This window comes from Scyliorhinus torazame, chromosome 29 (genome assembly GCF_047496885.1).
Source record: "Scyliorhinus torazame isolate Kashiwa2021f chromosome 29, sScyTor2.1, whole genome shotgun sequence".
Taxonomy (NCBI): domain Eukaryota; kingdom Metazoa; phylum Chordata; class Chondrichthyes; order Carcharhiniformes; family Scyliorhinidae; genus Scyliorhinus; species Scyliorhinus torazame.
This window is the reverse complement of record NC_092735.1, coordinates 4,632,217-4,658,054: the sequence shown is the minus strand read 5'-3', so window position 1 is coordinate 4,658,054 and position 25,838 is coordinate 4,632,217. Positions and strand designations below refer to the sequence as shown.

Genomic DNA, 25,838 nt, shown 5'->3' with positions numbered 1-25,838 from the left:
GAGGAACGGGTTAGTGGGGGGAGTGGGGTTAGTTGGGGAAGGCGGGGTTAGTGGGGGAGGGCGGGGTTAGTGGGGAAGCGGGGTTAGTTGGGGAGGGCGGGGTTAGTGGGGGAGGGTGGGGTTAGTGGGGGGAGCGGGGTTAGTTGGGGAGGGCGGGGTTAGTGGGGTGAGCGGGGTTGGTGGGGGGGTGCGGGTGAGTGGGGTTAGTCCGGGGGAACGGGGTTAGTGGGGGGAGTGGGGGAGCGGGGTTAGTGGGGGGGCAGGGTTAGTGGGGGGCGGGTTTAGTGGGGGAGGGTGAGGTTTGAGGTGGGCGTGGCTAGTGGGGGGCGGGGTTGGTGGGGGGGCGCGTGAGTGGGTTTAGTGGGGGTGCGGGATTAGTGGGGGGAGTGGAGGAGCAGGGTTGGTGGTTGGGGGGGATCGGGGGAACGGGGTTAGTGGTGGGGGTGGGGTTAGTGGGGGGCGGAGTTCGTGGGGCGGCGGGGTTGGTGTGGGGTCGGGGTAGCACGGTTAGTGGGGGAGAGGGGTTAGTGGGGAGGGGTGGGGTTAGTGGGGGGGGCGAGGTTAGTGGGGGGCGGGTTGGGGGAGGCCACGGGGTTAGTGGGGGGACGGGTTACTGGGGGGCGGGGTTAGTGGGTGCGTGGATTTAGTGGGGGGCGGGGTTAGTGGGGGGAGGCGGGGTTAGTGGGGGGGAGGCGGGGTTAGTGGGAGGAGCGGGGGAGCGGGGTTAGTGGGGGGCGGGGTTAGTGGGTGGGTGGATTTAGTGGGGGCGGTGTTAGTGGGGGGGAGGCGGGGTTAGTGGGGGGGAGGCGGGGTTAGTGGGGGATGCGGGGTTAGTCAGGGGGAGCGGGGTTAGTGGGAGGAGCGGGGGAGCGGGGTTGGTGGGGGGCGGGGTTAGTGGGGGTGGTGGGTTTAGTGGGGGGTGGGGTTAGTGGGGGGGTGGTTAGTGGGGGGCGGGGTTAGTGCGGGGCAGGGTTAGTGGGGGTGTTAGTGGGGGAGGGCGGGGTTAGTGAGGGGAGCGGGGGTGCGGGGTTGGTGGGGGGTGGGGTTAGTGAGGGTGGTGGGTTTAGTGGGGGGTGGGGTTAGTGGGGGGCGGGGTTAGTGGGGGGGCTGTGGTTAGTGGGGGGTGGGGTTAGTGGGGGGATTAGTGGGGAGCGGGGTTTGTGGGGGTCGGGGTTAGTGGGGGGTGGGGTTAGTGGGGGGGTTAGTGGGGAGCGGGGTTTGTGGGGGTCGGGGTTAGTGGGGGTAGTGGGGGTTGGGGGGGGTTAGTGGGGGGCGAGGTTAGTGAGGGGCGCGGTTAGTGGGGGGTGGTGTAAGTGGGGGAGGGCGGGGTTAGTTGGGACGCGGGGTTAGTGGGGGTGGGGTTAGTGGGGGGGCGGGGTTAGTGAGGGGCGGGGTTAGTGGGGGGTGGGGTAAGTGGGGGAGGGCGGGGTTAGTTGGGACGCGGGGTTAGTGGGGGTGGGGTTAGTGGGGGGCGGGGTTATTGGGGGGTGGGGTTAGTGGAGGAGGACGGGGTGGTGGGGGGTGGGGCTGGTGGGGGGCGGGTTTAGTGGGGGTTGGGGTTAGTGGGGGGCGGGGTTAGTGTGCTGACTACAGGGAGCTTCAAATTTACAAACATACGAGTGAGGAGCAGGGGTAGGCCATTCGGCCCCTTGTCCAGCTCCGCTGTTCAATAAGATCACGGCTTGTCAACCTCAACCCAATAACCTTTGACCTCTTTGTGAGTCAGGAATCTGTTGATCTCAGCCTTAACCAAATTCAGTGGCTCTCCGCCCCTCGCTGGGGAAGAGAGTTCCAAAGATTCACAAGCGTCTGAGAGAAAAGATTTCGTCCCATCTCTGACAAAGATAGAAGATCCCTTATTTTTAAATGATCTCCTTTAGTTCTAGGGCTGGATTCTCCGCTCCCCGAAATCGCGGTCGGCGAATCCAACTTCATGCATCAAATCGGGAACGGCGCCGCTTCCGCGATTCACTGTCCGCCCCCCCCCCGCAAGTGTCCACCCCTTAAGGCCTGCCCCCTGAGGCTCGCCCCCTGAGGCCTGCCCCCTGAGGCTCGCCCCCTGAGGCTCGCCCCCTGAGGCCTGCCCCTAAGGCCCGCCCCCTGAGGCCTGCCCCCTAAGGCCCGCCCCCTGAGGCCTGCCCCTAAGGCCCGCCCCCTGAGGCCTGCCCCCTGAGGCCCGCCCCTGAGGCCTGCCCCCTGAGGCCTGCCCCCTGAGGCCCGCCCCTGAAGCCTGCCCCCTGAGGCCCGCCCCTGAGGCCCGCCCCTGAGGCCTGCCCCCTGAGGCCCGCCCCTGAGGCCTGCCCCCTGAGGCCCGCCCCCTGAGGCCTGCCCCCTGAGGCCTGCCCCCTGAGGCCCGCCCCTGAGGCCTGCCCCCTGAGGCCTGCCCCCTGAGGCTCACCCCCTGAGGCCTGCCCCTGAGGCCTGCCCCCTGAGGCCTGCCCCCTGAGGCCTGCCCCCTGAGGCCCGCCCCTGAGGCCTGCCCCCTGAGGCCTGCCCCCTGAGGCTCGCCCCCTGAGGCCTGCCCCCTGAGGCCTGTCCCCTAAGGCCTGCCCCGAGGCCTGCCCCCTGAGGCCCGCCCCCTGAGGCCCGCCCCCTGAGGCCTGTCCCCTGACGCCTGCCCCCTAAGGCCCGCCCCCTGAGGCCCGCCCCCTGAGGCCCGCCCCCTGAGGCCCGCCCCCTGAGGCCTGCCCCCTGAGGCCTGCCCCCTAAGGCCTGCCCTGAGGCCTGCCCCCTGAGGCCCGCCCCCTGAGGCCCGCCCCCTGAGGCCTGTCCCCTGACGCCTGCCCCCTAAGGCCCGCCCCCTAATGCCCGCCCCCTAAGGCCCGCCCCCTGAGGCCCGCCCCCTGAGGCCCGCCCCTGAGGCCTGCCCCCTGAGGCCTGCCCCCTGAGGCTCGTCCCCTGAGGCCTGCCCCTGAGGCCTGCCCCCTGAGGCCTGCCCCCTGAGGCCCGCCCCTGAGGCCCGCCCCTGAGGCCTGCCCCCTGAGGCCTGCCCCCTAAGGCCTGCCCCCTGAGGCCTGCCCCCTGAGGCCCGCCCCCTGAGGCCCGCCCCCTGAGGCCTGTCCCCTGACGCCTGCCCCCTAAGGCCCGCCCCCTAATGCCCGCCCCCTAAGGCCCGCCCCCTGAGGCCCGCCCCCAGAGGCCCACTCCGCTATTCTCCGTCCCCAACGGCGTATTTCTAATGTGGTCCTACCGTTCGGGAAACTCGCGAGGCGGCTGCGGGCCCAGTCCCCCGCCGCCAGGGTCGGGGGAGGATCGATCAGGGTGCAGGGGGGCCTCATTCGGGACAAGGGGCTATGTGTGCGTGCGGACCGGGTCGGGCGAGCAGCACTATTCGGAATGGGGTATTGTACAGCACATTAAACAACGTTTTGTACAACCATTATGATGCCTCTGTCACTTTCTTCCCACGGACCCTTTGCCTGCCTCTCTGGGCAACCCCCCCCACTGTGGCACCCACCCACCCTCCGGCCATGGTCATGTCCCCGGAGCTGTGCCCCATCCCCTGGGTGTTGGGATGTTGGCTGCTGCGTGTGTGGTGTTGCCTCCCGCAGTGTCCAGGCATCAAGGTGTGTTGGGAATGTTGGGCAGCACGGTAGCACAGTGGTTAGCACTGTGGCTTCACAGCATCAGGGTCCCAGGTTCGATTCCCCACTGGGTCACTGTCTGTGCGGAGCCTGCACGTTCTCCCCGTGTGTGCGTGGGTTTCCTCCGGGTGCTCCGGTTTCCTCCCGCAGTCCAAAGATGTGCAGGTTCGGTGGATTGGCCGTGAGAAATTGCCCTCAGTGTCCAAATAGGTTAGGAGGGATTATTGGGTTACGGGGATAGGGTGGAAGTGAGGGCTTAAGTGGGTCGGTTCAGACTTGATGGGCCGAATGGCCTCCTTCTGCACTGTATGTTCCATGTTCTATGTTCCATGTTCAATGACTCCCACATGCTACATGGCCCGCCTACCCACGGGAATTCAGCCGGGATGTGCCAAGTGCTCAGTTACGCACGATTGCCAATTTCCTATTGGCGATAACGTTCAGCCGCGCAGCCAGAGGCCTCAGCAGTCGGTGGGGGTTACGGGTGATCGGTGGGGCAGACGGGCAGGGACACGGGTTGCCCCTGGAATGGGGTTGGGACTCAAGGGTCGGCACGGTGGTGCTGCGAGCGATTACCCCCCAGTTGCCTCTCCTCCCACCCTCCCAAGGCGGCCCACCCCTGCGGGGGTTCCCCCCCCCCCCACCCCCACCCCTGGGCTGGCAAACCCAGCGCCCCTGGCCTCTTTCCCTGTGAGCAAAGGTGGCTACTCCCCTCCTCAGCTCCCCCAGACGCCCTTCCGCCAGGTTCGCGCGAGCACTTGCTGGGGAGGCCGCTGAATGATGGGAGGCCGGTGGATGTGGCGTCGCTCTCGTTAACTGTACGGAAATGGGGCTTAAGTGGTGGTGATTAGTTTCTTGCCACGCTACGGCGGGATTCCGATTTCGCCTATGGGAGCGGGCCGGTTCCATCGCTAACTTTGCCGCCTGGCGCAGTTCCCGTTTTTGGACTCTCCGGCCTTCTTACGCTATCTCGCGCCCTTGGAGTGAAGACATTTCTCATCTCATCTGAGGACTGTCAGAGGATACAGCAGGATTTAGATTGTTTGGAGACTTGGGCGGAGAGATGGCAGATGGAGTTTAATCCGGACAAATGTGAGGTAATGCATTTTGGAAGGTCTAATGCAGGTAGGGAATATACAGTGAATGGTAGAACCCTCAAGAGTATTGAAAGTCTAAGAGATCTAGGAGTACAGGTCCACAGGTCATTGAAAGGGGCAACACAGATGGAGAAGGTAGTCAAGAAGGCATACGGCATGCTTGCCTTCATTGGCCGGGGCATTGAGTATAAGAATTGGCAAGTCATGTTGCAGCTGTATAGAACCTTAGTTAGGCCACACTTGGAGTATAGTGTTCAATTCTGGTCGCCACACTACCAGAAGGATGTGGAGGCTTTAGCGAGGGTGCAGAAGAGATTTACCAGAATGTTGCCTGGTATGGAGGGCATTAGCTATGAGGAGCGATTGAATAAACTCGGTTTGTTCTCACTGGAACGAAGGAGGTTGAGGGGAGACCTGATAGAGGTCTACAAAATTATGAGGGGCATAGACCGAGTGGATAGTCAGAGGCTTTTCCCCAGGGTAGAGGGGTCAATTACTAGGGGGCATAGGTTTAAGGTGAGAGGGGCAAGGTTTAGAGTAGATGTACGAGGCAAGTTTTTTACTCAGAGGGTAGTGGGTGCCTGGAACTCGCTACCGGAGGAGGTGGTGGAAGCAGGGACGATAGGGACATTTAAGGGGCATCTTGACAAATACATGAATAGGATGGGAATAGAGGGATACGGACCCAGGAAGTGTAGAAGATTGTAGTTTAGTCGGGCAGCATGGTCGGCAGGGGCTTGGAGGGCCGAAGGGCCTGTTCCTGTGCTGTACATTTCTTTGTTCTTTGTTCAGTTCTAAATGGCCTTATCCCGAGACCCAATCTGTAATCTGGATTTCCCAATCCCATTCCCCAACCAGGGGACGCAGTTTCTCTGCATCTCTCCTCTTATAGCCTCACAATATTATAACATATCTTATATGTACAATAATAATACCAGACCAGGGGTGACTTTGACAGTAGATAAGGGATTCCTGGACTGAATGCTTTGCTGTGGGACGGTTACAGGACACAGAATGCCTCCTCTGAGGTACTTTATCTCCCTGGAGAAACTGGTTTGAAAATATTGCACACTCATGATCAATATCTCATGTATTTTACAAAGCCACAAGCTGACATTTTGTGCCTAAATTTAAATGATGATGTCAGTGCAACACAATTAGCTGATGGGAGGTGGAGAGCAGTTTAGCAAGTACAAAATAACAGGAGATCTGTTTCTTTTCAATGCCGTTCGTGGATGACGCAATTTTCCCCACCCAACCTGTGCAGTCTCCGAGGGAGGGAACCGTACATGGACCTTGCAGATTGCACAACTCTGAAACTGCTTTCAACCCAGAAAGGTTATTCACCCTTTACCGAGCCCTGCAATTCGAGCAAAATCCGCCTCCGGGCTATCAGGGAGGCAAAGGCCAAAACATCGGCCCCCCCCAGCTCCTCCTCCCATTTACTTTAATACCCCCACCAGGGCTCCGTCCCACTCCATCAACTCCTTGTAGATATCCGACAACTTCCCCTCGCCTATTTCATCCTGTGACAGCACCTTCATAGATTATCATAGAATTTACTGTGCAGAAGGAGGCCATTCGGCCCATCGAGTCTGCACCGGCTCTTGGAAAGAGCACCCTACCCAAGGTCAACACCTCCACCCTATCCCCATAACCCAGTAACCCCACCCAACACTAAGGGCAATTTTGGACACTAAGGGCAATTTATCACGTCCAATCCACCTAACCCCAGGGCCGGCTGTCCAGGAAATAACGGCACTCCTTCCTGTTGAAGTCCCGAACCTGCGGGTACCTAATGCCGCTCCCCCCCCCCCCCCCCCACCCCCCCCGGGCAACTCACACTCTCCCTCCAAGTCCACCAGCCCTGCAAACATGCTCCATTTGAACACATCCCCAAAGTGCTCAATCCCCGAAACCTCGTTTTTCTCAGCCTCTTTCTCGTTGTTGATTCCAGTCCCAGTTTTTAAATCATTTGCAAAACAACACCTCCATGTATTCATTATTTTTATTGCCCAGGTCACTTGTCCACTATCGCAGTGTCAGGAATTGTTGGGGAAAGTGCCCTCCTGCCTTGTGAAAATAGCACATTGGAAAACCACGCCAATGATGGGATCCGTGTGTACTGGCAGAGAGTTGACCAGTATATCCATGCCTTTTACTCCGGCAAAGAACATGCCAATCAGAATTACAGCAACAGAGTCAAACTTTTTACAGACAAATTCAAAGACGGCAACTTTTCCCTCCTCCTGTCTAATCTGCGAGTCAGTGATGAAGCTGAATACACCTGTGTGATTCAGATGAAGCAACCGACAGAATACAAGGTGGTCCTGATTGTTTCAGTCACATTGCAAGTCGCAGGTAAGTTGTTCCTTTACCATCCACTTATTTTTTAAAGGTTGCTGTGGTAACGGGGAAGGAGTTTTTCTCTGCTTTATGAAAGAAGGAACTTACTTAAGAAATTGGCTTAATGTTTTCTACATTCTGCTAAATAATTCCAAGTGACTCGCTTGATATATCAGACGTGCAATGTCAAGCACACTGTGGTTCTGAGATTTAGACAGTGTAACACTGAACCCCAGGTTTGATTACTGCCCCATGATATATTCAGCAGATTGTTCAACCCCCTCAAGCAAATATTTATTTTAAATTTTTTTCTGGGAATGTGGACATGGCAGGACTTATTGGTCATCATGGATTATTCATTCGATGCTGGAACTCGCTGCCGGAGGAGGTGGTGGAGGCAGGGACGATAGTGACGTTTAAGGGGCATCTTGACAAATACATGAATAGGATGGGAATAGAGGGATACGGACCCAGGAAGTGTAGAAGATTGTAGTTTAGTCGGGCAGCATGGTCGGCGCAGACTTGGAGGGCCGAAGGGCCTGTTCCTGTGCTGTATATTTCTTTGTTCTTTGATAGAACTCGTATTGAAGTCGACTTGAAGCACAAATAAACGTTGGAATCATTTCCCCTTTAAGAAAAGCCATTTGCTTGTCCTGAGTTTGCCTGATAAAGTTCTGCTCTGAATGTCACACTTCAATCTGTTTGCACCAACCTTTCAGGCACCGCCTCTCAGGACACAGTAACTTCTTGTGGTTCAACAAACATCCTCCAGCCACCTCTGGTTTTGCTCCCAATCCCCAGGGTTTCAAATAATGTTACCAAATCTCCTCTTTCCCTTCCTGCTCGATAAACAACAGCAGCAGCGTCTCCATTCTTTCCACTGACTGAAAGTCCCTCATTCCTGATCATTCCAGTAAATCTCTCCTTTACCCTCTCTGAGTCTGTATCTCAAACTGTGATGCCCACAATTGCTGACAGGAGGCCTCAGCCTAACCAATCTTAAAAACGTCACTGGGGTTGGATTGGGAATCGCGATGGCCCATTGAACTGGGGGTGAGGCAAAAACCCCACAGCCCCACCCCGCCCAACACTCTCACCCGCCCCACAGCCCCACCCACCCCACACCCCCACCTGCCCCACAGCCCCGCCCCACAGACCCACCGCACCCTGCCAGCCCCAACAAAGTTCCTGCCCAGACCCAGCGGGAACATGCAAAAGGCCTCATTCATCTCCATTCATTTGAATGCAGTCCTGAGACTGGAAACCCAATCCACCTCCCTCCCCCACTACCCCCCTCCCCAGGCCACCTTTCCCCATCCCCACCCACCCCCCCTTCCCCCCATCCCCACTCACCCCCTTCCCCATTCAGCCTCTCCCCACCCCCTTCCCCACCCCCCTTCCGCACCCCCCCTTCCCCACACCCCCTTCCCCACACCCCCCTTCCGCACCCCCCCCTTCCCCACACCCCCCTTCCGACTACCCGCTCCCCAGCCCCCCTTCCCCACCCCCTTCCCAGCCCCCCCTTCCCCACTCCCCCTTCCCAGCCCCCCTTCCCCACACCCCCCTTCCCCACTCACCCTCTCCCCAACTCCCCTCCCCGCACACCCCCTTCCCCATTCACCCTCCCCACCGTTCCTTCACCACCACCCCATTCGCAGCCCCCCTTCCCCACCCCCATTCTCCACACTCCCTTCCCACACCCCCCCCTTCCCCACTCACCCTCTCCCCACCTCCCCTTCCCCCACCCCCTTCCACCACCCCCCCCCCTTGCCCACTCACCCTCTCCCCACCCCCCTTGCCCCCTCCCCCACACTCCCTCTTCCCCACCCTGCCTCCCCACCCCCCCACCCCACCCCCACCCTGCCTTCTCCACTCCCCTCCCCCATTCCCCATCCCCCACCTCCCCTTCCCCACCCCCACCCTGCCTTCCCCACACCCGTACCCCACCCCTCTCCCCCCACTCCCCATCCCCCTCCCCCACTCCCCATCCCCCTCCCCATCCCCCTTCCCCAACTCCCCATCCCACTCCCCATCCCCCACCTTCCCTTCTCCACCCTGCCTCCCCCCCTCCCCCACCCCCTTCCCCACACCCCCTTCCCCCCCCACACCCCCTTCCCCACATCCCCTTCCCCACCCCACCCCCCCTTCCCCACACCCGAGCCATGAGCCACGTGGGCACGGTAGCACAGTGGTTAGCACTGTGGCTTTACAGCTCCAGGGTCCCAGGTTCGATTCCCAGTTTGGGTCACTGTCTGTGCGGAGTCTGCACGTTCTCCCCGTGTCTGCGTGGGTTTCCTCCGTGTGCTCCGGTTTCCTCCCACAAGTCCCGAGAGACGTGCTGTTGGGTCTAACATAGAGGGGAAATATACCGTAAATGAGAAAACTCTCAGGAATATAGAAAGTCAGAGAGATCTGGGTGTGCAGGCCCACAGATCTTTGAAAGTGGCAACACAAGTGGACAAGGTAGTCAAGAAAGCAGACGGGATGTTTGCCTTCATTGGACGGGGCATCGGATATAAAAACTGGCAAGTCAGGCTGCAGCTTGGTAAGGCCGCACTTGGAATATTGCGCACAATTCTGGTCGCCACACTACCACAAGGATGTGGAGGCTTTGGAGAGGGTGCAGAGGAGGTTTACCAGAATGTTACCTGGTCTGGAGGTTGTCAGCTATGCGGAGAGGCTGAATAGACTCGGACTGTTTTCATTAGAAAGACGGAGGTTGAGGGGTGACCTGATCGAGGTCGACAAGATTATGAGGGGCATGGATAGAGTGGATGGGCAGGCACTCTTTCCCAGGGTGGAGGGGTCAGTCACCAGGGGGAAAGGTTTAAGGTCCGTGGGGCAAAGTTTAGAGGAGATGTGCGAGGCAGGTTTTTTACACAGAGGGTGGTGAGTGTCTGGAACGCGTTGCCAGGGGAGGTTGTGGAAGCAGATACATTAACGGCGTTCATCTTGACCAACACATGGAGGATGGATATCGAGGGATACGGCATAAGGGTGCTGAGGGTTTTGGCCAAGGTTGGTATCATGACCGGTACAGGCCTGGAGGGCCGAAGGGCCTGTTCCTGTGCTATATTGTTCTTTGTTCTTCGTTCTTTGTTCTTTGTTCTTAGTATCATCCGCAAATTTAGAGATATTGCCCTCCACACCCACTTCGAAATCATTTATATAAATCAGGAAAAGCAAGAGTCCCAACACTGAGCCCTGGGGAACTCCACTTTCAACTGGTCTCCAGCCTGAGAAATGACCATCCGTACCTACCCTCGGTTTCCTGTCTCTGAGCCCACTTCTAATCCATGCTGCCAAGGACCCATCAATCCCAAACATTTCTAATTTGCTAACCAACCTGCCGAAACAATTCTTATAAGAATAAGGTAAAACAAGAGTCCTGACACCAGCCACGATGGGTGTAGTCACCAGATAGACTGCAACAGTTTAGTGACGCGTCTTGCTGCCATTGTTTAATGTGCAATAAATGCTGGCCTTGCCAATGACTCATGCATCCCACATAAATGTTTTATTTTCAGAAGACGAATCCAACCACTCGGAGACTGTCCCAATTATTTGTTTATTGCACAAAGTCTTGGCAACGTGCTGTAAAATCATCGTCCAAATTTTGCAGTTGTAATAAAGTTTTATCCCATCATTGGGCAGCACGGTAGCACAGTGGTTAGCACAAATGCTTCACAGCTCCAGGGTCCCAGGTTCGATTCCCGGCTTGGGTCGCTGTCTGTGCGGAGTCTGCACGTTCTCCCCGTGTGTGCGTGGGTTTCCTCCGGGGGCTCCGGTTTCCTCCCACAGTCCAAAGATGTGCAGGTTGGGTGGATTGGCCGTGATAAATTGCCCCTTAGTGTCCAAAATTGCCCTTAGTGTTGGGTGGGGTTACTGGGTTATGGGGATAGGGTGGAGGTGTTGACCTTGGGTAGGGTGCTCTTTCCAAGAGCCGGTGCAGACTCGATGGGCCGAATGGCCTCCTTCTGCAATGTAAATTCTATGATTCTATGATTAGTCTTTGCAACTGATGGTGTGCACACATGCTCTGTTAAAAAGTGGAACTGCAGACGATGCTGTTAACCCTGCCCTTCCCAGGGCTGTTGTAACGGCAGAAATAGCAATCCCCCAAAACCCGAATTGGCCATTTTCCCGCCTGTCCAAATGCCATGTTTCTCTTCTCCTCGCTCAACAAGGGGAAGCAAAGGTCCTGCAGAGATTTTCCAGCAGATGTACCAAATTGACTACGCTTGTCCCAAGAATATACTCTCGGCAGATATGTTACCTCGGACGTGTGTGAACAGAAACATGTTGACAGGTCTAAATGTCTACCGGAATTTCGAAATTGTTTTTGACGATACATTATTTGAAGCACTCTTGTGTAGATTCCTCAGCTGAATCCAAGCATGCCTTTCTTAATTTTGCTGCACTCTGAATGTAACTCGGAATGAAAACTCCCAATGAAATGTCAAATGGTTACAGTACAGAAGGAAGCCATTGTGCCTGCTAGCCTGACTGCAAGACCAACTCAATTATTCCCACAGCCCTGCAATTGTTACCCATTGAGCTACAGATGACACTAATGGTGCATCTGACTGAACGTGCAGTTTGTCCCAGTTCCTCCGTTGGTGATGTTGAGAACGGTAACACAGTGGCTCTGTTACTGGATGGGGAATTCAGGAGCTGGACTAACGACCTGGAGATGTGAGTTCAAATCTCACCAGGGCACCTCGGGATTTTAAATTCCATTAACTATATTAATCTGAAATTAAATAGTTAGTATCATTAACCGTGATTGGACAATGGATTGTCATTAAAAAAATCCACCTGGTTCACTAATGGTGAAGGAAATCTGCCTTCCTTCCCCGGTCTGGCCTACATGTGACTGCAATGTGGTTATTTCTTCACACTCCATTCTCAAGCACACTCCATTCTCAAGAATCATCGAATCGCAGAATCTACAGTGCAGAAGGAGGCCATTCGGCCCATCGAGTCTGCACCGATCCATGGAAAGAGCACCCTACTTAAGCCCACACCTCCGCCCTAACCCCATAACCCAGTAACTCCATCTGACCTTTTTTGACACTAGGGGCAATTTAGTATGCTAATGAGGCCTCACTAATGTCAGGCGGAAGGAATGAAATGGTCACAAATCTCTAGAGTGGTTTAGGATTTGTCTGGTGTGAATAAATAAACAGTGCAGAAGGAAGGGATCCATTGGAAAACTTGGAGCTCTGGGCAGCGCTCAACACCTGGATTTGGAACTTTGGGAAGGAGGTGCAAAGCCAAGATGACTCTCCCAGCTTCAGAACAAAGAACAAAGAAATGTACAGCACAGGAACAGGCCCTTCGGCCCTCCAAGCCCGTGCCGACCATGCTGCCCGACTAATCTACAATCTTCTACACTTCCTAGGTCCGGATCCCTCTATTCCCATCCTATTCATGTATTTGTCAAGATGCCCCTTAAATGTCACTATCGTCCCTGCTTCCACCACCTCCTCCGGTAGTGAGTTCCAGGCACCCACTGCGTAAAAAACTTGCCTCGTACATCTCCTCTAAACCTTGCCCCTCCCACCTTAAACCTATGCCCCCTAGTAATTGACCCCTCTACCCGGGTAAAAGCCTCTGACTATCCACTCTGTCTATGCCCCTCATAATTTTGTAGACCTCGCTCCTCAACCTCCGTCGTACCAGTGAGAACAAACCGAGTTTATCCAACAGCTCCTCATAGCTAATGCCCTCCATACCAGGCAACATCCTGGTAAATCTCTTCTGCACCCTCTCTAAAGCCTCCTTCTGGTAGTGTGGTGACCAGAATTGAACACGATACTCCAAGTGTGGCCTAACTCAGGTTCTATACAGCTGCAACATGACTTGCCAATTCTTATACTCAATGCCCCGGCCAATGAAGGCAAGCATGCCGTATGCCTACTTGACTACCTTCTCCACCTGTGTTGCCCCTTTCAGTGACCTGTGGACCTGTACACCTAGATCTCTCTGACTGTCAATACTCTTGAGGGTTCTACCATTCACTGTATATTCCCTACCTGCATTACACATTCCAAAATGCATTACCTCACATTTGTCCGTATTAAACTCCATCTGCCATCTCTCCGCCCAAGTCCCTAAACGATCTAAATCCTGTTGTATCCTCTGACAGTCCTCATCGTTATCCGCAATTCCACCAACCTTCGTGTCGTCTGCAAACTTACTAATCAGACCAGTTACATTTTCCTCCAAATCATTTATATATACTACAAACAGCAAAGGTCCCAGCACTGATCCCTGCAAAACACCACTAGTCACAGCCCTCCAATCAGAAAAGCACCCTTCCATTACTACTCTCTGCCTTCTATGACCTAGCCAGTTCTGTATCCATTTTGCCAGCTCACCCCTGATCCTGTGTGACTTCACCTTTTGTACCAGTCTGCCGTGAAGGACCTTGTCAAAGGCCTTACTGAAGTCCATATAGACAACATCCACTACCCTACCTGCATCAATCATCTTTGAGACCTCTTCGAAAAACTCTATCAAGTTAGTGAGACACAACCTCCCCTTCACAAAACCATGCTGCCTCTCACTAATACGTCCATTTGCTTCCAAATGGGAGTAGATCTTGTCTCGAAGAATTCTCTCCAGTAATTTCCCTACCACTGAAGTAAGGCTCACCGGCCTGTAGTTCCCGGGATTATCCTTGCTACCCTTCTTAAACAGAGGAACAACATTGGCTATTCTCCAGCCTCCGGGACATCATCTGAAGGCAGTGAGGATACAAACATTTCTGTCAAGGCCTCAGCAATTTCCTCTCTAGCCTCATTCAGTATGCTGGGGTAGATCCCATCAGGCCCTGGGGACTTATCTACCATAATATTTTTCAAGACGCCCAACACCTCATCTTTTTGGATCACAATGTGACCCAGGCTATCTACACACCCTTCTCCAGACTCAACATCTACCATTTCTTCTCTTTGGTGAATACTGATGGAAAGTATTCATTTAGTACCTCGCCCATTTCCTCTGGCTCCACACATAGATTCCCTTGCCTATCCTTCAGTGGGCCAACCCTTTCCCTGGCTACCCTCTTGCTTTTTATGTACGTGTAAAAAGCCTTGGAATTTTCCTTAACCCTTTGCTGACAACAGTGTGATGATGGGCAGCACGGTAGCCTTGTGGATAGCACAATTGCTTCACAGCTCCAGGGTCCAGGTTCGATTCCAGCTTGGGTCACTGTCTGTGCGGAGTCTGCACATCCTCCCCGTGTGTACGTGGTTTCCTCCGGGTGCTCCGGTTTCTTCCCAAGTCCAAAGATGTGCAGGTTAGGTGGATTGGCCATGATAAATTGCCCTTAGTGTCAAAATTGCCCTTAGTGTTGGTGGGGTTACTGGGTTATGGGGATAGGGTGGAGGTGTTGACCTTGGGTAGGGTGCTCTTTCCAAGAGCCGGTGCAGACTCGATGGGCCGAATGGCCTCCTTCTGCACTGTAAATTCTATGATAATCTATGATGTGTTAAATTCAATGCAGCAGCACAAGTCAGTTTTGGCTCGTCGATCAGAACATGACTAACCTCCGTGATGGACGGCACGGTGGCACAGTGTTTAGCGCTGCTGCCTCACAGCGCCAGGGTCCCAGGTTCAATTCCAGTCTCGGGTGACTGTCTGTGCGGAGTCTGCAGGTTCTCCCCGTGTGTGCGTGTGTTTCCTCCGGGTGCTCCGGCTTCCTCCCGCAGTCCATAGATTTGCAGGTTGGGTGGATTGGCCGTGATAAATTGCCTCTTAGTGTCCAAAGATGCACAGGTTATGTGGAGTAATGGGGTGATACGGCAGGGGAGTGGGCCTAGGTAGGATGCTATTTCAGACGGTCGGTGCAGACTCGATGGGCCGAATGGCCTCCTTCTGCACTGTAGTAATTCTATGGTTCTATCTACCTCAACACCACTTTTCCCACTATCTTCATAACCCTTGATGTTATTAGTCACCAGAAATCAATCGATTTCTACCTTGAACATGCTCGGTGACTGAACTTCCACTGCTCCCTCGGGTCGAGAATCTCAAAGACACACCACCCTCTGAACGAAGAAATTCCTCCTCATTCAGCGTTACATGTCCGACTCCTTATTCTGTGACTGTGTCTCCTGGTTCCAGACCCACCGGCCGGGGCATACATACCGGGGGGGATTCTCCATCGCGGGATCCTCCTCCTCGCCGGCAGCGCACTCACGCCCGCGGATTTCCCACAATGGGAACCCCATTGGCCGGCTGCCGGGACGGAGAATCCCTTTGCCGGCGGGGTGCGTCGCGCCGAAAAACGGGTGCGGAGGGACGGAGAATCCCGCCCCCTATCTCCATCCACCCTGTCACGCCTGGTAAGAATTCAACGAGGTCACCTCTCCTTCTTTGAAACCCTTCAGAACCCAGACCCAGTTGCCTCAATTTCTCCTCGCAAGACAATCGCGCCACCCCACGGATTCATCTGGTGAATCTCCGCTGCATTCCCTCTCTGGAAAATACATCATCCTTAGATAGGGAGACCGCAACTGTGCACAATGCTCCTGGTGCAACCTCACTAATGCTCTCTCGAACTGAAGCCAGACATCAAAGTTTTTTACACAGAGGGTAGTGGGTGCCTGGAACTCGCTGCCGGAGGAGGTGGTGGAAGCAGGGACGATAGTGACATTTAAGGGGCATCTTGACAAATACATGAATAGGATGGGAATAGAGGGATACGGACCCAGGAAGTGTAGAAGATTGTAGTTTAGTCGGGCAGCATGGTCGGCACGGGCTTGGAGGGCCGAAGGGCCTGTTCCTGTGCTGCACTTTTCTTTGATCTTTATCTCAAAAGCCCTTGCAATTTGAGTGATGACTTTTTATTTTACTGATTGGGAGTGACACAATAACATCTTAAGTTAAGGTTTGAAACCGACCCTTGAACTCCGCAACTAACCTCTGGCCTTTTTGTTCGTTGCGGTTTAGCTCATTACACGGAGCCGGTGTTGGCTGTGGAAGCTGGGCAGACAGACCTGGGTCATGGAGCGCTTGTGAAGGTGATCTGCTCCTCATGGGGTGGCTATCCCGAACCGACCATACACTGGGCGACCATGAACACCCTGAATGAAAACAGGACGGTCAAGAATCTGGTTCATTGTTCGAAAAGCGAACTGTGCAACGTTACCTCTGTGGTCTGGATCGAAGCTAAATCAAACTTTGTTTCCTGCTCGATATACAATGCCAAGCTCCAGGAGAATAAAACAGCCACTGTACATTGGAGTGAGTAAAGCTGAACCACATATCCTTCCCCTTTGGGGAGTTGGCGGCGGGGGGGGGTGGTGGTGAAGTGATTTGGGATCCAGTAGCCGACCCTATGGAGTCCGAATCCATTGTACACAGGTGCAGTATTGAGCTATCTTGTTGAATCGAATGGTTTGAGCTGCTGGCACTCTGGGAGTGGGTAATGGAGACAGAGTGCTCCCCCCCTAGGGCATTTGGGGCCGGTGAACAGGGCAAACACCTTTGTATCTCCATCATTGCCCATTTCCTTACTCCAAGTTGCTGCATGATTGGAGCCTGGCGACACTTAGCTGCTGGTTATGACGGACTTCTGGCCCATCATTAACGAGTAGGGAGTGGGAGCTTTAAAATAGCCTCTATTCTGTGAAAATCAATTTCCTTATGTCCATGTGGTATAACGGATCCCAAATCTGTGGCCTGGGATTTCATTACTTGGGCCTTTTCCCATTTGCTTTCAAACCAAGAGAGATCAAAAATGTCAACAATTCATCTGACAATTTAATGTGTTCTTTAATACTTTCAGTTTGTAACAGTAGGTCATCCCCGGGGGCACAGTGGTTAGCACTGCTGCCTCACAGCGCCAGGGACCCGGGTTCGATTCCCGGCTTGGGTCAGTCTGTCCGGAGTCTGCACGTTCTCCCCGTGTCTGCGTGGGTTTCCTCCGGGTGTTCCGGATTCCTCCCACATTCCAAAGATGTGCAGGTTAGGTGCATTGGCCAGGCTAAATTGCCCCTTAGTGTCCAAAGGTTAGGCAGAGTTATGGGGATGGAGCCCGGTGGGTTGCACCGATGGGCCAAATGGTCTCATAGAATCACTACAGTGCAGAAGGAGGCCATTTGGCCCATCAAGTCTGCACCGATCCTCTGAAAGAGCACCGTACCTACGCCCCATCCCCTACCCGATCCCTGTAACCCCACCTAGGGACAGTGTAGCAGATCCAATCCACCTAACCTGTACATCTTTGGACTGTGGGAGGAATCCGGAGCACCCGGAGGAAACCCACGCAGACACGGGGAGAACGTGCAGACTCCGCACAGACAGTGACCCGAGGTCGGGATTGAACCCGGGTCCCTGGCGCTATGAGGCAGAAGTGCTAACCACTGGGCCACCCAGAAGCCTCTTTCTGTAGGGATTCTATTCTTCATGTTTTCCTGTCTCAATATGTTTTTGTATTTGGACAGATTCCTCTCAAGGATCTCAGACGAAGATCACCCTCCATGTCAGCGACCCACATCACGGATGGATTATTCCAGTAGTCTTAGTGACAGTAACCATTGCAGTTTCACTGGCAGTTTACATTTTAATGAAGGCCAGGCCTTTACTGAACAGTAAGTGATCATCTCTTTTACTTTACTTAACTGACCCTTAAGTACAAGATTAGGTGGCATTTATGTGTTTAGATTACTCAACACCAACTTGAATCAACTGGGTTTGCTTCGACATTATATATTTCAGGAAATATACCGTAAATGAGAAAACTCTCAGGAATATAGAAAGTCAGAGGGATCTGGGTGTGCAGGTCCGCTGATCTTTGAAGGTGGCAACACAAGTGGACAAGGTCGTCAAGAAAGCAGACGGAATGTTTGCCTTCATTGGACGGGGCATCGAGTATAAAAACGGGCAAGTCAGGCTGCAGTTGTATAGAACCTTGGTAAGGCCGCACTTGGAATATTGCGCCAAATTCTGATCGCCGCACTACCAGAAGGATGTGGAGGCTTTGGAGAGGGTGCAGAGGAGGTTTACCAGGATGTTGCCTGGTCTGGAGGGTGTTAGCTACGCGGAGAGGCTGAATAGATTCAGACTGTTTTCATTCCAAAGACGGTTGAGGGGCGACCTGATAGAGGTCCACAAGATTATGAGGGGCATGGATAGAGTGGATGGGCAGGCACTCTTTCCCAGGGTGGAGGGGTCAGTCACCAGGGGGCATAGGTTTAAGGTCCGTGGGGCAAAGTTTAAAGGAGATGTGCGAGGCAGGTTTTTTACGCAGAGGAACAAAGAAAATTACAGCACAGGAACAGGCCCTTCGGCCCTCCCAGCCTGCGCCGATCCAGATCCTTTATCTGAACCTGTCGCCTATTTTCCAAGGATCTACTTCCCTCTGTTCCCTGCCCATTCATATATCTGTCTAGATGCATCTTAAATGATGCTATCGTGCCCGCCTCTACCACCTCCGCTGGCAAAGCGTTCCAGGCACCCACCACCCTCTGCGTAAAAAACTTTCCACGCACATCTCCCTTAAACTTTCCCCCTCTCACCTTGAAATCGTGACCCCTTGTAATTGACACCCCCACTCTTGGAAAAAGCTTGTTGCTATCCACCCTGTCCATACCTCTCATAATTTTGTAGACCTCAATCAGGTCCCCCCTCAACCTCCGTCTTTCCAACGGAAATAATCCTAATCTACTCAACCTTTCTTCATAGCTAGCACTCTCCATACCAGGCAACATCCTGGTGAACCTCCTCTGCACCCTCTCTAAAGCATCCACATCCTTCTGGTAATGTGGCGACCAGAACTGCACGCAGTATTCCAAATGTGGCCTAACCAAAGTCCTATACAACTGTAACATGACCTGCCGACTCTTGTACTCAATACCCCGTCCGATGAAGGCAAGCATGCTGTATGCCTTCTTGACCACTCTATCGCCCTGCGTTGCCACCTTCAGGGTACAATGGACCTGAACTCCCAGATCTCTCTGTACATCAATTTTCCCCAGGACCCTTCCATTGACCGTATAGTCCGCTCTTGAATTGGATCTTCCAAAATGCATCACCTCGCATTTGCCTGGATTGAACTCCATCTGCCATTTCTCTGCCCAACTCTCCAATCTATTTATATTTTGCTGTATTCTCTGACAGTCCTCCTCGCTATCTGCAACTCCACCAATCTTAGTATCATCTGCAAACTTGCTAATCAGACCACCTATACCTTCGTCCAGATCATTTATGTACATCACAAACAACAGTGGTCCCAGCACGGATCCCTGTGGAACACCACTAGTCACCCTTCTCCATTTTGAGACACTCCTTCCACCACTACTCTCTGTCTCCTATTGCCCAGCCAGTTCTTTATCCATCTAGCTAGTACACCCTGAACCCCATGCGACTTAACTTTTTCCATCAACCTGCCATGGGAAACTTTATCAAACGTCTTACTGAAGCCCATGTATATGACATCTACAGCCCTTCCCTCATCAATTAACTTTGTCACTTCCTCAAAGAATTCTACTAGGACCTATCACTGATAAGTCTATTTTCTTCCAAATGTGAATAGATCCTATCCCTCAGTATCTTCTCCAACAGTTTGCCTACTACTGACGTCAAGCTCACAGGTCTATAATTCCCTGGATTATCCCTGCTACCCTTCTTACACAAAGGGACAACAGTAGCAATTCTCCAGTCCTCCGGGACCTCACCCGTGCTCAAGGATGCTGCAAAGATATCTGTTAAAGCCCCAGCTATTTCGTCCCTCGCTTCCCTCAGTAACCTGGGATAGATCCCATCCGGACCTGGGGACTTGTCCACCTTAATGCCTTTTAGAATACCCCAAAACTTCCCCCTTCCTTATGCCGACTTGACCAAGAGTATTTAAACATCCATCTCTAACCTCAATATGAGAGTGGAACGCGTTGCCAGGGGAGGTTGTGGAAGCAGATACATTAACGGCGTTCAAAAGACATCTTGACAAACACAGGGATAGGATGGGTAGAGAGGGATACGGCACAAGGAAGTGCTGAGGGCTTTGGCAAAGGTTGGGATCATGACCGTTACAGGCTGGGAGGGCCGAAGGGCCTGTTCCTGTGCTGTATTGTTCTTTGTTCTTTTTTTAAATTATGGGGCAATGGTTTCCAATCTGCACATTATAAAGACCTTTAGACAAACTGTATCAAACGTTATTAATCCAGCACCTGTTAGTATTCAGTGTGGTCACTAGGTTGTTAAGTAATGGGTTAAGAGACATTGCAATTAGTTGTCTCATTTATGTTAAGTATCCATTAATTGACACTGATGTGTAAAGGGGCTTCAGGTGGCCTCTGTCAGGTGATGTATAGTTAGAGTTTTGTGCAAAGGTAGTTGGAAGGAAATAAATGTGTGTTTGTGAAAAAGGAACAGAACTTTAGACTCTTCATATCACAGCAACTAAAACGTCTAACAATTGGTAGCAGAGGATGGTTGCTGTGTAAATGTGAAGGGTTGAAAGATACAACTTTTCCAGATCAAACCAAGGAGTGAGTGAGAAAAGAAGAAAAAGGGATATATGGCTGAGCCGAGGATAAAGATGGCTGGATATGACTATCCTCCCTTATTTTCTGAAAGGGAATCGTACGACCAATGGAGAAGTGCAGTAGTTATGTGGACTAAGGTAACTGCTTTGGGAAAGAGAAAACAAGGTATGGCATTGGCTCTTTCTCTACCATATGGCAGTAAAATCCGAAAGTGCTTTCTGAGCTGGAATTGGAAGAGTTAGACTCAGAAGTAGGTCTGGAAACTTTATTACATTATATGGATAAGATTTATAAGAAAGATGACTTGTTAAGTGCGTATGAAGCATGGTCGGATTTTGATAAGTTCCGGAAAATGGAGGATATCTCCATGGAAGACTATATAATGGAATTTGGCAGACTATATAAAAGGCTGCAGAAATACAACCTGGAATTTCCACAGTCTGTGTTGGCCTTTAAATTACTTGACTGTGCTAGAGTGAGCAACATGGATAGGCTCCTGGTTTTGACAGGAGTTCAGTTTACTGATAAGGATACCTTATTCGAACAGATGACAAAAGCTTTACAAAAGTTTCTGGGGAAACATTCGATTCCGATGGCTCTGATGACCCAAATAGGTCAGCCTGAAATAAGGCAGAATATGGGAGATACACTAGTAACAGGATGGCGAAATTGTATTGCTACGAACAGGGCCCAAGACTATAGAAGGAGACCGAGAGAAGGAAATTATGAAGACAGAAACCCAGTTAGAACCTACAATAGGAAGATGAACCCCAGAAATGCACGGGGCACGATAAATCGATGTTTTCGATGTGACTCTCAATACCATTCTGCTTTCAACTGTCCAACTCGTTATGAGAGTGTTTGAAGCGACACATGACACGGAAGAGTCAGAATAGGAAAAAGATAGTGACCAGAAAGCAGGCATTGTCCTATTGACAAGCAGTTTTACGCCGGTAATGAGGGTGTTGGTTGCAGAATCCTTCAACTGTGCTGTATTGGACAGTGGCTGCACATCCACTGTGTGTTGAATTGACTGGTTAAACTGTTACCTGGACTCTTTGAATGCTGAAAATCATAACAAGGTGAAGGAATTTGAAAGTTCCACAAGTTTCAGGTTTGGGGATGATAATACTCTGAAGTCGCTGTAAAGAGTGGTGATCCCTTGCAATATTGCCGGAGTGAATCATTTCATTAGCACGGATGTTGTATCAAGTGAGATACCTTTGCTTCTGAGCAGACCGTCGATGAAGAAAGCACACATGAAACTGGATATGGAACAGGATAAGGCAACAGTTTTTGGAAAGACGGTGGACTTACAATTTACACAGTTGGGACACTATTGCATTCCATTACTGACAAATAATTTTTCAAGTAGAGTGGTTAAGGATGTGTTACTGGCAGTAGAAAATGGGACTTTAGTTGATAAAAAGCTTGTGGTATTAAAACTGCATAGGCAATTTGCACATCCGTCTCCTCAGAGGCTGAAAAATGTATTAAAGGATGCAGGGGTAAGGGATGACGACTATACTAATCTGATAGAACAGGTTAGTGACCGCTGTGAAGTTTGTAGGAAGTACAGTAGGACACCAGCACGACCGATAGTAACTCTACCTTTGGCCAGGGATTTTAACGACATTGTGGCCATGGACCTTAAGATCTGGGATAAAGCAAATAATATATTTAATTTGCATTTTGTAGATTTAGCAACCAGATTTAGTCAATCAACGATTGTACGAAGTAAAGAAAAGAGAGTAATTCTGGATCAAATCGTGGAAAAATGGATAGGGACAGGAATGGGTCCACCGGCAAAATTCCTTACGGACAATGGGGGAGAATTTGCTAATGATGAGTTTAGGGATATGTGTGAAAACATGAATATCAGAGTTATGAATACGGCTGCAGAAAGCCCATTTAGTAATGGTGTCTGTGAAAGAAATCATGCTGTCATCGGTGACATGCTTCGGGAAATTTTGGCAGATTGACCAAATTGCAGGCTAAATTCAGCTTTAGCATGGGCAGTACATGCAAATAATTCATTGCAGATGGTTGGGGGCTACAGTCCTTATCAATTAGTGTTTGGTAGAAATCCTAAAATTCCGTCCATTTTGGATGACCAGCCTCCAGCTTGGGAGGGGACTACAATTAGCTCTGGTTTTGCTGAACATTTAAATGCATTACATAGCAGTAGAAAAGCTTTTTTGGAAGCAGAAGGCTCTGAAAGAATTCGCAGAGCTTTAAGGCATAATGTACAGCCATCAGATGCCGTTTTTCAGCAAGGAGGCATGGTATACTATAAGAGAGACAATTCTAATGAATGGAAAGGCCCAGGGAAGATCATAGGCATGGATGGCAAAACAATTATTTTGCAACATGGTAATCAAACTGTTAGGGTACATTCATCAAGGATAATGGGTACAGATTACAAATTTTCAAATTTAGACAGAGCAGACAGACATGACGAGGAACCAGAGTCATCTGGTACGCATGTGTTACAGAACTATGAGGACCAATTAACTGATATAGACAGGGTTTCTGTGGAGGAACACAACACTTCTGAGGAATTAGAACAGGCCATTTTTCTGAAAGGGCAACTGCCAAAAGTTGGTACAAAAGTGACATACTTGCCTGAAGGGTCTAGTCAATGGAAGGATGCAACTGTTATTAGTAGAGCAGGGAAAGCAACTGGAAAGGATAAACATTGGTTGAATGTACAGCATTCAGGGGAAGGAGTCAAGACAATGGATTGGGAAAACAAAGTTCAAAAATGGAGGGCACAGAAACGCAGTGCCAGTTCAGATAGTACATCGGATAGTGAACAGGTCCGCAGGAAAAGGTCGAGAACTATTGAAAGGACATCCCACAGCAGCAGGGAAAGATCAAGCAGTAGCAGTACAGAACGAGATACCAGGCAGGAGAGGGGACGTAGTTTATCAATGTCTCGGAACAGTAAGACTACGAATACTAATAGGAGTAGAAGCCCACATGCACGTGAGATTTTGGTGGCTTCAAATAAATTAAATGAAAAAGTTATCAAAGTAGCTAAACAGCAAGAATTGCATAGTTGGAGCGAATTTGGGGTATACACGGAAGTACCGGATAGGGGACAAAGAGCTCTATCCCACAGATGGATTTGCACGGTTTTGTAAGGGCCCCGAAGAATCCAGCACGAGTTTTAAGGATACAAAATAATAACGTTTATTTACTATAACAATATATACATAACAGTAGCAGTAACTTCCCTTGCTACCTTCTCCTTTCTCCTGGTTCCTGGACTGGCCAGCTTATTTATAGTAGGAGTTTCTCCGCCCCCCTCATTGGGGAAGTTCATACTCCCATAGGATTGTGGGATAGTCATTAGTCCCCAGCCAATCGTCAGTAGGCAGGTTATAACATCCCTCCCCCCCAAAGTCCAAGGAATCCACCGTAGGCCCTGGCGAAGGAAGGCGTCGAACTCGTTTGGCCGCAGGCCGGACACCATTTGCACGCGGCGCTGGATCAGGCGGCGTATAACGAGACGGAGACCGGCGCTTCCGTGATGAACGGCGCGGTTGTACATCCACGGCCTGTGGACCCGAGGATTCCCCCTCTGATTCATCCTGTGTCTCCATCTCGGAGTCAGAGTCTGCTGCCTCCGTCATGTCAGCGTCTCTATCTCCATTCGGTCCCGTAACGACCTGCGCAGGCTTCGAGTGAGGCACCAGTGGAAGATTTGGAGGACTACCTTCCCTTGTTTCTGGTCTCTGCCGCTGTTGAACAGAGCTCCGGGGGCGGGGAATCTTTTGCGGGGATAATCTTCTGGACCGGACGTGGTCTACATGTTTTCGCTGGAGACGACCCTGGGCTTGCACTTGGTAAGATATAGGGCCCGTTTGGCGAAAGATTACACCAGGAACCCATTGGGCACCACCAGCAAAATTCCGCACGAATACTGGGACACCGGGCGCAAACTGCCGAATCGGACGATGCTGAGACAATCCCGGTCCCTGCCGTTCTGGTGTGCGGCGTACTTTTGCGCCAATGTCCGGGAAGACCATACTAAGGCGGGTGCGAAGTCTCCGGCCCATTAGGAGTTCTGCGGGAGCTACCCCAGTCACTGCATGGGGGGTGGTCCTGTACGTAAACAAAAAGCGAGCCAGTCTCGTGTCCATTGATCCGGAAGACTGCTTCTTTAGGCCTCTTTTGAATGTCTGCTCTGCGCGCTCTGCCAACCCATTTGAAGCCGGGTGGTAAGGGGCAGTGCGGATATGGCGGATGCCGTTCATCTTTGTAAACCTAGCAAACTCCTCACTCGTGAATGGTGTGCCATTATACGTGACCAGCACCTCGGGGAGGCCATGCGTACTAAATGATAAACGCATTTTTTCAATTGTTGCGCAGGACGTTGTCCCCTGCATCTTATGCACCTCTAGCCATTTGGACTGGGTGTCCATTAGTAGAAGGAACATGGATTCTTGAAAAGGGCCGGCGAAATCTGCATGTAAGCGTGCCCAAGGCCGCCCAAGCCATTCCCAGTGATGTAGGGGCGCGGCCGGCGGAAGCTTCTGATGCTCCTGGCAAATGGAGCAGTTTTGGGCCACCTTCTCAATGTCGGTGTCGAGGCCTGGCCACCAGACATAACTCCGGGCCAACATTTTCATTTTGGTCACGCCCGGATGCCCATTGTGCAAGTCTGTTAGTATCAGCTCCTGGCCTTTTTCTGGGACAATCACACGCGTTCCCCACAAGAGGATGCCGTCTTCCACGCTGAACTCTGACAGCTTGGAGGAAAATGCCCGCAACTCGCCTGGGAGCTGTCTATGCTGCCCACCATACAGGACTATGTGCCGAACCTTTGACAAGACTGCCTCCGTCTGGGTCCACTCACGGATCTGTGATGCCGTGACAGGCAAGGTGTCCATAAAATTTAGGGTTGCGACCACCTCACCGGTTGTGGGGGTCGACATGGGGCCGGTCGATAAAGGCAATCGGCTCAGTGCGTCGGCATTTGCTATCTGCGTTCCTGGTTTGTGCTCCAGAGAATACTCGTATGCAGCAAGCAACAAAGCCCAGCGCTGGATCCGTGCAGAAGCAATGGGCGGTATTGGCTTATCCTCTCTGAAGAGTCCCAGCAGGGGCTTATGATCAGTCACGATAGTGAAATGGCGGCCGTACACATACTGGTGGAAGCGTTTCACCGCAAAAACCACTGCCAGGCCCTCCTTCTCGATCTGCGCGTACTTTTTCTCCGCTGCAGTCAATGTGCGGGAGGCGAAAGCTATCGGTCGCTCGGCCCCGTTCTCCAACTTGTGGGACAGGACGGCCCCAATACCATA

General features: G+C 52.2%; 1 protein-coding gene across 1 annotated transcript in view; it reads left to right on the top strand.

Moving 5' to 3' along the window:
* LOC140403815 (ICOS ligand-like) overlaps nt 1-25,838 on the top strand; it is a 128,360-nt gene that overhangs the window by 71,394 nt on the left and 31,128 nt on the right. The window contains exons 3-5 of the mRNA XM_072491978.1: nt 6,701-7,042; nt 15,989-16,282; nt 17,485-17,631. Coding sequence (XP_072348079.1) covers nt 6,701-7,042; nt 15,989-16,282; nt 17,485-17,631 — 783 coding nt within the window. The remainder of the gene's footprint in view (nt 1-6,700; nt 7,043-15,988; nt 16,283-17,484; nt 17,632-25,838) is intronic.